This window comes from Aotus nancymaae, unplaced genomic scaffold, assembly GCF_030222135.1.
Source record: "Aotus nancymaae isolate 86718 unplaced genomic scaffold, 86718_ANA_hifiasm-v0.15.2.pri h1tg000007l, whole genome shotgun sequence".
Classification (NCBI taxonomy): Eukaryota; Metazoa; Chordata; class Mammalia; order Primates; family Aotidae; genus Aotus; species Aotus nancymaae.
The window spans coordinates 61,671,398-61,684,287 of NW_026988418.1; the positions used below are offsets into that span (position 1 = coordinate 61,671,398).

At 34.4% G+C, this 12,890-nt stretch overlaps 1 protein-coding gene across 3 annotated transcripts in view; it reads right to left on the bottom strand.

Annotated features, from left to right (window-relative positions):
• Positions 1–12,890, bottom strand: part of MAGI3 (membrane associated guanylate kinase, WW and PDZ domain containing 3) — a 273,333-nt gene that overhangs the window by 79,911 nt on the left and 180,532 nt on the right. For all 3 annotated transcript variants that reach the window (XM_012466610.2, XM_012466611.2, XM_012466612.2), the window contains exons 4-6: positions 9,972–10,181; positions 4,866–5,040; positions 1,059–1,138 (exon numbers count right to left, since the gene is read on the bottom strand). In XM_012466610.2, coding sequence (XP_012322033.2) covers positions 1,059–1,138; positions 4,866–5,040; positions 9,972–10,181 — 465 coding nt within the window. The remainder of the gene's footprint in view (positions 1–1,058; positions 1,139–4,865; positions 5,041–9,971; positions 10,182–12,890) is intronic.

The window sequence follows — 12,890 nt, forward strand, 5'->3', positions numbered from 1 at the left end:
GAGAGAATTTTAAACAATTCCATTTTCTGATTGCTTCTTCCTAGAAAACTCTTAACATTATATTATAATCATGCTGAACAACTATGTGGAAATTCTATTTATTTTTATAGATTGAACTTCAATACAAGGAGGACTACTGTGAACCTCATTTTAAGCCACTTATTTTTAAAAACCAATTAATACATACTTTCTGATTAGTAATACAAAACAAATGCAAATTTTATTCATTTGCAAAGATGAAGATATAGCAAACAATTTTGGATGGAATAAATTCTATACTTATTTACAATACTCTATTCTTTTAAAAAATTTGTTTATTTATTATTTTTTAGAGACAGGGTCTCACACTCTTGCCCAGACTGGAGTGCAGTGGCATGATCACAGCTCACCGTGATCTCAAACTCCTAGGCTCAAGCAATCCTCCCATTTCAGATGCCGATATAGCTAGGACTAGAGGTATGTGCCACCATACTCAGCTCAAAACTATACTGTTAAATATAATCTATAATATATAAGACAGATAAGTGCGATTATCTGATGATTCTTAGAGAAATAATTTTTCCTTTAAGCAGTAAAAAGTAAGTGTGTATATGTGTGGGGACCTACATTAAAGACTTTCATTGAATTTCTACTGCTCCTATAAATGGCTAAGGAATAGCTATCGCTATATACTTGCATATCTATTGTAATGTATACTAAATATACTCAAAAAATTTCAAAAGACATGATAAACCTACCTTATGGTTAAGGATGTGCCTAATTTTTGAATATTTATTTGGATTTTTAAAAGTCTGTCTTCAGGACAGATATCAACAAAAGGGCAAATGTATTTTACTGCTTTTTTTTTTAAGTTATGTAATCCTCAAAAAGAAATCTCTCATAAAATTAGATGTAATGACATAATTACCACAGTCAGTTGATTATGATATCTACCCACTGCTTTTGTGCTTGTGTACATTACGGTTTGTTTAGGGTTTTGGAAAACCCATTATCTGAGCAAGAAGAGCAAGAAAGGATTAAGAGAATAAGTATGACAGAAAAAGTGCATGAATCTCTACCTCCATCTTCACAGTCTTCAGGGGCTTTGGCTTTCTTACAAAGACGAGGATCCAACCAGGTGGTTGTCTTGGTATTGTGGCTGTAGAATAAATATTTTAATTAGAAACAGTAAAATAAAGGAGGAGAAAATTATTTCAAAAGTAAAGATTAAAAGTGACTAAAAGGTATATGATGTTTGAACACTAATCTCCTACAGGCACCATTTGTACACCTCAGATTCATTCATTAACCCTATTGTTCTCAGTCTACTTCAAAATTTCCACAAAGGAATGGTAATGCTAAAGGCACTAACTTAAAAATTAAGACTTTAAAGAAGGCCTAAAATGCCATGAATGGAATAACAGACACTATTTAAGCAGTTAAAAATGTTTCCAAAGGTGGGCACATAGCCACATACTGTGCATTATCTAGCCAAAAATACCGCACTGAAAACCTTGTTTGCTCACTGGCTGAACTCCTTCCTCCTTCCCTTCAAAAAGTACTATATTTCTTGCATGCCTGTAATATGTAGGTACTGTGTTGGGAGCTGGAATATAAAAATAAATGAACAATCAGGTAGAGCCCCTGTCCTCAGGGACTCTTTAAAATAAAATAGAATAAAATAAAACAAAGAGAATCAAGTGGCTGTTTCTGCCACATGCAAGTAAAAGCAACAGGTATAGTTAAACTCCACTCTATAAAACTAAGTTTTTATCAGCATGGTCCACACTAGAAAAAAGGGAAGGATAAAAATATCTGCCACTGCTTCATTTCATGAAATAGGCCAAAGATGACTTTAGAGAGCAGTATCTGTTTAATTTCATTATATGTCATAGTCAGTTACCTTCAGACCAGGACATCATGTAGCAGATACTAATACCCAAGCAAAACTATCTCATTGCTTAGTGGACAGTGTTAGTTTAAATATCTTAAATACAAGAATATTAAAGAAAAAAAAAGTCATGGAAGAAAACGCAGAGGAAGGAAATAAAATTAAATTAAAATTATTATTGTTATCATTACTATCATTATTTTGAGACAGAGTCTTGCTCTATTGTCCAGGTTGGAGTGCAGTGGCATGATCACAGCTCAGTGCAGCCTTGACCTCCTGGGCTCAAGTGAGCCTCCTGCTTCAGCTTCCCAAGTGACTACAGGTGTGCGCCACCATGCCTAACAACTTAAAAACTTTATTTGTAGAGAGAGGGCCTTGCTATGTTGCCTAGGCTGGTCTTGAACTTCTGGGCTCAAGTGATTCTCTTGCCTAAAGTTATTATTGGAGTACCATGTCATACTTAACTGAAGTAATTAACTGTTATTAATTAGTGACAATGAATGTAAACAAGTTATCTTTCCTGAGTGTGTTTAACACGAGATAAACTCACTAATCTCTGCCTTGACCTTAGAAAGGTCACTCTTAGAAAATGAAGCCAATAAGGTTCCAGGGAATTAATCACATCTTCTATACCTTTTCTAACCCCTGAGGTACTTGCAGAGCTATGTAGCCATTGCTTGGTATAATACTGGTTGGCAGAATGTGATAGAAACACTTTTTTTACATGCTGGATAATAGCTAATTTCTGTAGGAAAAAGTGGGATTATTTCTAGAAAGTCTATATTACTCATTCTATTAGAGAAATAATCTCCCCAAATTTGAATTTTTTTTTGCTAAAAAAATTTTTTAGAAAACGAAAGGGATGAGAACTCAGGGGCCTAGGAGCCACGCAGATTATTAGGGAAACAAAAATAACAACAACGTGAAATACCTTGCTAAACCAAACTAAAAACTGCTACTTGAGAAAAGCTTAACTTAGGTCCCTGTGATCCAAAATTTTATTGCTAAATTAGCAGATGTAGGCAATTCACTAAAATTTTACCCAACATTTTCCAAGGAAAAGAAATATCCATAGGGGCTATTCCTAAAACATAATAACTGAAGTCTAAAGACCTATATGAATATTATTTTCTTACAGCTGCATTTTTCAACAGTAGCAGTAATACAGATCAACCATATTATACCAAACAAAATGGCTTTATCTAACAGCAAATATTTAACTATATTCTACACATTAATCCTTTATAATATATGTTTTACAAAGATTTTCTCCTATTCTATATATTGCTTCTTCACTCTGTCGATTGCTTTGCTATGTGGAAGGTTTAAAGTTTGATGTAGTCCATTTTTGTCTACTTTTGCTTTTGTTGCCTGTGTTTTTGGTATCTTATCTATGGAGTCCTTGACAAATCCAATGTGATAAAGCTTTTTCCTTATGTTTTCTTTTAATAGTTTCAGGTCTTATGTTTAGATCTTTAATCTATTTAAATATATTTAACTATAAAAACATTTCTTTTAATAAATTCTTCTCCCCCTTTAATTTACTAACTTACTCCTGTTGGCAGGGTGAAGTACTGTCAGATTCAATGTCTCATAATCTGTTTTTAAAGATATTTTAGCTACTTCTAATGACTCTACACCTTATTTTGGGTTTTAGTTCTAAAGTCAGCATGAAAGTCAAAAGTCTAAATTGCCCTTAATAAGCCCCTTAAAGTTGTCAATAAAGAAGAATATACTACCTGGTTGTACCTGTTTTATATAATTGTGGTAATGAATGTTTATATAAATGTATAACCTCATCAATAACGTGCCATATACAGAACTACTATATAAAAACTAGAATCCTATTTGGTATAGCAAGATGCTCACTCTTTTGGAAGGCTATAGAATTGGGACCATCTGAGGAAACAGATTCAAGTCCCCCACTCCAAATTCATTTCTAAGTATATGTTCTTTGAGTGTAGTGCCCAGTGCCAAATATTTTAACTGTTATTTAATTGTTATATTCTGTAACTGTACTACATTAATATTCTACCTTTGGGCAAATTAATATGAGAATTACAGCTACATGAGAATATAAAAATTATTTATGATAAAACTTTCAATAATTACTCGCATAATATTATTCTCTGGTGCAAATAATAATTTTAGGTTGATGTAATACATGTGGTAATGGTAATCAGCATCTCTATAAATATATTAATAGTGCTTTTCCATAAAAATGGTGTTTTTGTGAACTTAAATTTGTACCAATTACTCTGAGGATCAATGATATTTTCTTCCTATATCATTTAACTATATTGCCTGAACACGTCAAACCCAAACTCTAGAACTGAAAATATTTAGCTCAGATAGTAATATGCTCCTACTCATGATGACAGTTCTTGAAATCCTCATTAAGCTGGGCAATCTACCTAAAAGTTTTTTAAACAGCAAAGCAAAATACCCTTTATTCTTTATGTTTTTCATCATTCGTGATGAACTGTTTTTAATCCTCTTGCTCTTATAAAACTAGAAGTCAAATACACTATTCCCTTATCCAAGTCAAATAAAAATGAAGTGTCAGATTAAATCAGATTAAAAATCGCTGTGTTGCCAGGCTGGAGTGCAGTGGTACAATCTTGGCTCACTGCAACCTCTGCCTCCCGAGTTCAAGCAATTTCCCTGCCTCAGCTTCCCGAATACCTGGGACTACAGGTGTGCACCACCATGTCCAGCTAATTTTTTGTATTTTTAGTAGAGATGGGGTTTCACCATGTTGGCCAGGATGGTCTTGATCTCCTAACCTTGTGTTCCACCCACCTCAGCCTCCCAAAGTGCTGGGATTATAGGCATGAGCCACTGCACCTGGCCCTATGAAAAATATTTTTAAAGAAAGAAAAAGATTTAAATGAGTCTTCTGAAAAAGGTATGTATCCAAAATGAGGTTTAAAAACATCTTAGGCAATCCTCATGGTGTTAGGGCACATTAGAAGAGATAGAGATGTTTGCTTACTCAATGAAGTAGATCATCCCTGTGTCAGTGTAGGCCATTTCCCAGTTTTTGGGCAGTGGTTCCAGAGTCTCATCTCTCATCATATAATTTCTAAAGTCCATGGAGCTATTTGTTTGGTTGTAACTCGGAACAGTCTTCATCCACTCAGATGACTCAGAATGCCTCTCTCTGTTTTCTGCCATTGTTCAAAACAGAACAGTGTGAAAAGTAGGTAAAGTTACATTCTTCTTCAAACAGTACCTTTCATTTATAAAAAAAATTCAAAATATACAAATATTGCAAATTTCTTGTCTATTATGTCCACATTCTGCTATAAATTTTAAAATAACAAACATATTCAACTCTTTTCCTCTACTAATTGACAATCAACTCTGTGTAGCACCTCTGATGCTAGCCTGGGAAAGAAGCAAAAAACAACACTAGAATTAATTCAGTATAAATCTTAATAAGCCACAGCAGCTACAGCAGCACTAATGCAGTCCTTTTATGCGTCAGGCTGTATTTTAAGTGCTTTCTATATGCTAACTCATAATCATCACAGCAACCTTGTGAGTATCTATTATTACTATTCCTGTTTCATAGATTGAGAAAAATAAGGCAAAGAGAGGTTAAGTTAACTTAGTCAAAATTACACTGCCAATAAATAGCAAAGCCATTATTCGAATCTAAATAGTCCATGCTCTTATCTGCTATACTAAGCTGCCTTGTACACATTTAACACTGGCCTTTAAATAATAGTAATTTTAAAAAATTACATTCTAATAGAGTTCCTGTTGTTAAATATAATTCTCTGTTTAGTAATATTAAAATCCTTTTAGAGTCCCAAAGCCCATAATGTAGGTAAGAATACTAAAATTTGGGTACTGTCTAGGGAGTTCACAATTCTTTTACTTAAAACTTGTTTCTAAAACTTAAACGATGCTATGATCACTGTAACAACTTCAAATTCCAGGCAATGCTTCAGAATCAGAGAATCTGAGAGATCTTATATATCTTTAGATATCTTTCTCTATAGTATTTCAACTCCAACCTTTATCTAACCATGCCCTACTACTTACTACCTTTCACTATTCCTTATCTTCTACCCATTTCCCCATTGCCCTGCTAACCCAAATTAAATTCCACTATGAGCCACTATAATTATTCCCTTTTAAATATTCCTGATTCCTTTTCCCTCACCTAACTTCATAATACTTGCCTGGGTAAATCATAACTCTGCTTAAATCCTACTCTCCACCTACTCCATGTCAGCATATGCAGCTGAATACAGGCAATGCGGACAAGTTTACTTTAAATTCATGATCATTAACCTTCAGTGGGCATTTAATGATGCATAATGATCACAGTACATTTCTTTAGTTGATTCACTCTGACACTCTCCAAGACAATAATTTCATACCTTCTTTCTCCTTAAATCATCCACTACTTTTCCCTTATCTTTAATCTCATTTGATGACCTTGTCTTATTTCACTAAGAAAATAGAAGCAAGCAGAAGAAAACGTCCACAAACTCCCACCATCACATCTACACAGCAACTGTGCCCACTGACTCCACCATCTGTTACTATGGAAGAACTGTCTGTACTCCTAGCTAGGGCTAACCCTCCAATTATAAATTATATCCCATTCTCTCTTGCCTATAGCAATTCTTTCACTCTCATTCCTGCATCACAAGTCTTCTCTATTAGATCATATCCATCCATATAAAAACATGTTCTCAGTTCTGCAAAAAGAAAATAATTCTCTTTACCCTTTGACAGCCAAACTATTTCTCTCCTCTTTACACCAAACCACTTGAAATAGTTTATCGTTGCTATATCCACTTCCACTCTTCCAGTTATCTCTGGACCTCACTCCAACAAGGCTTTTAAATACCTATCATTAAACTATTCTTATCAAGGTCATCAATAACCTCCACATTGCTAAATCCAATGATTATTTCTCAGTTCCATCCTACTTGAGTTATCAGCAACATCTGATTACTTCTTCCTTGCACATTCAATAACCTCCTAACTGCTATCCCTATTTTGCCCATGTCCTCCTTTTGCCTATTCGCAAAAAACCTGTTAAAAACTGTTGTACCATGTTACTCTTTGAATCAAAACCCATAATGGTTTCTCATCTTAGAGTAAAAACCAAAATAATTAAAATGACCTACAAGATCCTCTATGATATGCATTCCTCCCTCCTCATACCCATCATTATTTGACTGATCTTATTGGTTACTATTCTATTCTGTTGGCTTCCATCACTCCGCTCCAACTACATAGAATGCATTGTCCACATTGCATCCAACCACTCTGGTTTCCTTGCTATTGCCTGAATATTCTAGGTATGCTCCCATCTCATGGCATGTGCACCTCCAGTTCTGTTTGTCTAGAATGTTCTTCTCCCAAATATTTTTACTTTACTCACATCTTTCAAGTCTTTTCTTCCATTCTATCTAAAATTGCAAACCTTGGCCACCACATCTTTCCACCGCCTGCTCTGCTTTATTTTTCTCTGTAGCACCATCTAACACACTATTTATATTATTCATTTAAGTTGGCCAGTTCTGTCTCTTCCATCAGAAAGTATAGTTCATGATGAGTTTTTGTCTGTTTTGTTCACTGCTTTATTTCTAGCATTTAGAACAATGGCATTTAGTATTCTAGTAAGTGCTCACTATGCATTTGTTCAACAAATAAATGAATCAAACACATGATTTATTTTATATGCAGAAAAAATGATAGAACTTAAAGCTACCTAATGTATAAACCAATCTGGAGAGGAGTTACATTGTTGGGAAATAACCATGTGGGGAAAAGCAAAAGCAAGTATATGATCTATAATACTTTTCTTAATATAGTTCCAAGTGATTGAATAAAGGAGTTTGCTTAATAGCCAATGACTTGGGAAGATGTTCTTTATATAAAACCATTTCTTAGAAAAAAATTATAATTATTACACAGCATGTTATTGTACGTGGCCATTTTAGCATTCTTTTCAGTTATTTCTTCAGCAAGATATAAAATAATAAACGTATAGGTGTACACAAATAAACCTTTACCTCTCTCTCCTCATTTCCACTCTCCCACAATTTTCTGATTTTTCAAAGCAGGGATTCAAAAGTGATACACAGGCCGGGCACGGTGGCTTACACCTTGTCATCCCAGCACTTTGGGAGGCCAAGGCAGGCAGATCACCAGAGGCAAGAAGTTCGAGACCAGCCTGGCCAACATGGTGAAACCCTGTCTCTACTAAAAATACAAAAATTATCCAGGGAGGTGGCACATGCCTGTAATCCCAGCTACTCAGGAGGCTGAGACATTAGAATTGCTTGAGCCCGGGAGACAGAGATTGATTGTAGTGAGCCAAGATTGCACCACTGCACTCCAGTCTGAGCAACAGAGGGAGACTCTATCTCAAAACAAACAAACACCCAAAAGCAATACACAAAGCACATTTCCCCAACTTTGATTAGTTAACTAACAACTACAGTTCATATTTATGCAGAAGGTGAATTCTGTTTGTAGGCAGATGCTTTGTATTTTTTCACTTACGTGTTCTGCATTATTTCCTATTACAAAGAAATATGTAACTCAATATAAGTGTCCTATGGTATCTATACATAAGATGTAGTATACGAACTGCCTGTCACATACCCTTGGACATACTCCGTTTAAATATTAACATCAAGAGTATATGACATCAGTTTAACAAGTCACTTACACAAAGCATAAACTATAGAGATACAAGTTTACCTCTAAAAGAACTGCAGTGAAGTGATCACTGAAAGGCTCTGTATTAGGAAGTACAAAAAGTAAATTTTATTTTCCCTTAAATCAAGAACATATAAATTCCCATATTGGGAAAGGTTCATGGTCGCCAATTCTACTGTTTAGCATTTTTAAATGTTAGCAGACTTAATTTTGTGGGATAGCAAAGCTAATATCAACATTAAAAGGCTCCACAGTATAATGATTTCCCTTAGTAATTCCTATAAATTAGATATGAATTCACCTAAACCTTTAAAAACCTGTTTTTAGTATTTACACTTGAATACATTGGGGTAATCCATTTAACATTAAACATACTATGTGGCATAACTATGTAAAAAGTTAGGACTATAAAACAGAACTCACACTCTGGAGTGGGAGATAATGAATGTGTTAACTCAATAAACATAATATACACATAAAATTTTAGTAATTGATGAAAGAAAAGATCAGGGTGCTTTGGGAAAATGATAAAGAAATGTGTTCTGCCAATTTGAGAATTTCAGTTCCTATTACATGCCAGGCATTGTTTTTGATGGAAGAAATAGAACTGTGAACAAAAAAAAGCAAAACTCCAGCCCCATGAAATTTACATTCTAGTGTTCTGAATGGAATTTTTGCAATGAATACAACTGAATAAGCTCAGCTGTGATTCTATGGTTTCCTAGTTATACTCTCAGTTACAAGTCTAAGAACCCTCTAAGCAATCACCACATTAATTAGAACTACTCAAAAGAAGCAGATTCTTCATCACTGAATTTCTGTTGGTTTTACATTTAATGAAGGGAGTCATATTTGAAAATTTTCTTTGAGTGAATCCAAAATTTAAATTCAAAATATTACACACAAACCTTTTAGATAATTTTTACCAGCATACTTTCAAGCCCTATTTACTTTGTTTAGGCTGAAGTCTACATTCTAAAACATCCATATATTGTTTACATCCTGTAAAGAAAGACACAGGCCAGTAAGATTCCTAGATTCCAACATCAGAGGCGAATCTCAAATATTTTAGACAGCAGGGTAATGGCATATATTTATTACTAATGATAGCTGATCATTAATTTATCCAAATTGGAACAACTCACTGTAGCTTATACACTTTGCTCCACATACAACCTTTACAAAAATATTAAAACCCCATCACTTGCTTTCCATATGCTTTGTAAAAAAATTTAGTGCTTTTAATTCAACGTAATAGCAAAATCAATCTAGAAGATCAGTTAGAAGTTGTTCATCTATCCATGGCATGCGTACACCTATTTAACAATCCTATATGACCTGAACATGTACCCCAGAACTTAAACTACAATTAAAAAAAAAAGAAGTTGTTCATCTATTTACAAACCTGTGTTTCCACTGCCATTAATAGCTTCCTTGTCCTCATCTTCTTCCTCTTCAGGAAGAGAGCTATCCATTCTTTCCATCTTGCTGACAGATGTAGTTCGTTTTCTTTGAGATTCTGCATCAAACTCATTATCAAAGAGGACTTGATCAACTGGATCAGGCTGAAAAGGGCTGGGTTCTGCTGGAGGCTTGGGAGTTCCATAGAAGTTTCCTGAAATGAGTAAAATAGCAGCTGAAAGTACTAATGTTGAAGTAAGAGTCAGAGCAATATGACCTAGAGTATGTATCTGCCCTGTTCTTCACAATAAAGATTTGAAACATCTACCACAGGGCTGGGCATGGTGGCTCATGACTGTAATCCCAGCACTTTGGGAGACCGAGGTAGGTGAATCATTTGAGGTTAGGAGGTCAGCTTGGCCAACATGGTGAAACCCATCTCTACTAAAAATACAAAAAATTAGCCAGGTGTGGCACACGCCTGTGAATCCCAGCTACTCGGGAGACTGAGGCAGGAAAATCACTTGAATCTGGGAGGCAGAGGTTATAGGGAGCTGAGACTGTGCCACTGCATTCCAGCCTGGGCAAGAGAGTGAGACTCTACCTCAAAAAAAAAAAAAAAGAAACAAAAAGAAAAAAAAAATTTAAGTATCTACCACTGGCCAAAAGGGGGCCAAAGCACTCACCTTAGGATAAGAGAGAGCAGAAAGAGGGGGAAGAACTACTTTCTCAAGTGCTCTTCACCATATATTATTTAATATTTCAATACTATTTGTTTAAGGCCAGGAAGTTGACTGTATGTATGTAGATTATTCATTCCTACAGGGATGCCTTACATGGCAATCCTATAGGGATTGCCTTACATGGGTTCTGAATTAGGACATAATTTGTGAATTTAAATTCATTGACGCTGTCATATAAGGCTAATTGGCATAAAAGGTGGGGGTAAATGAGGATAAAACTAACTGAAATAATCTTTTTCTGATGTGTAAGATAATGAACTATTTTGGTAAGATAAGGAAGTATTTGGGTAAAGGTTAAGCTAAGAACTAACCAGTTCATATAAAAATGTAGGCTGTTAACACGGTGAAACCCCATCTCTACTAAAAATACAAAAATTAGCTGGGCATGGAGGTGAGTGCCTGTAGTCCTAGCTACTCTGGAGGCTGAGGCTGGAGAATCGCTTGAACCTGGGAGGCAGAGGTTGCAGTGAGCCAAGATTGTGCCACTGCACTCCAGCCCGGTGACAGAAAGAGACTCGGTCTTAAAAAAATAAAAATAAAAATAAAAATAAAAAAGTAGGCTGTTTATGTAAGGGTAACTTTTAAAAGTTTTTCTAGGCATTCTAATTACATTATTTTATCTGACAATTTATTGAACAAATAGAGACATTAGCAGGATAATTCAGTATTGGCTTAGTCTCAGGAAAGCAAGAAATACTTCAATTTTCTCTTGAGAATCTGTAATTTTTGCAGTAAAAATAAATGTTCCAGAAAAGAATGAAAACAACTGACTATCTTCTCAATTTGTCATGCAGTTCCCATTAGGCCGCCAAATACAATGGGAAAGCACTCAACAGGTCTAGCTTCATTAACAGTTTGTGGTTCCTACTACTTTTGACATTATATTAATCATTATGCTAATGTTAGATAAAGATACATATGATTAGAGAGTAAAATACTCATGATTTTTCTAAAATCATATATTTCTAATCAAATTGTTTGGCTCCTAAGGAAGTAATTAAGACACTCATTCACCTAAGGTAAATTAGTGAGGTAGATAATTGACTGTTTTCTCCTAGATGGAAAATAGCATAGGTTGTTCCCCATAATGCTGAGACAAATCTAGATATTACATTATTTACCTTAAATCGTGCATGTTTTGAGGCAGAAAACATTTAAGATGAATTCTTTGCAAGTTTGACTTTCAGCAGTAATTGCCATTAAAATAATGAAGACAAAACAATAAAATCAAACTAAAAAAAGTTTCAATGACATCCTGTCTCTCCCTACTCACCTACTCCCTTGTTTCCAAATCCATATTTGAAATGGATGCTCCAATCATACAGATGAATGCAAAGATTTGTATGAGAACACACTAAACTTTCTGCAAACGCTCAGAAGTAAAGCAAAGAACCAATGAAAAAACCAGTCACATTTCTCTGGGGCAGCCGGCACAGGAATACAACAAACAGATTAGGAGGTTTGAGGATCTCTGTTTTGCATGAATTATGCCCATTAATCACAGTATCAAGGAAATTGGATATGCCATGACAAAAATCAAAAGTTTACTTTTTCTAAGTAAGGTAGTAGTATTACTAGAAACACATCTTACTGTGGTAATTATTATCCAACTTGAGAAAGTTTAACTTTTTTCTAAGGGGAAAATGTAAAAATACATGATATGATGACTGCCATCCATAATCACTGAAAAGATTTTAGGACTTCATAATAATTTTGGGAAGTTTCCTTGTTATAAAAAATAATTAAAGAAAACTAGCATTGTTTATAAATAAATTAGATCTATTTTTCCTGAGTTGTTGATAAGTATCAAGTTTTCAGATACAATAAGGTATGCAATTCCAAGGTTTGTGAACCCTAACTACAGTTACTGACAGAAAAAGTTTTTCCTTGTTTTAGAGCTGTTTTGAAGTTTTTTTATTTTCTGAAGCCTTTTTCATTTTTACAGAACTGTCAGCTATTTAATATTTCAAACAAATGTAAAATTAAAGACTATAGTATCAGAACAGTATTAGAAATATCTATTTTATTTATAAAATTTACTTACATAAGTATAGGTACATGTATTTATTTATATATACATCATCTAGATACTATTGCTAGATTTCTTTCAAATCTCCCTTTTTTTCTCTTTAAGGATATAGATATGGTTACATCTACAATTAAAGCCCTAACTTCCTATC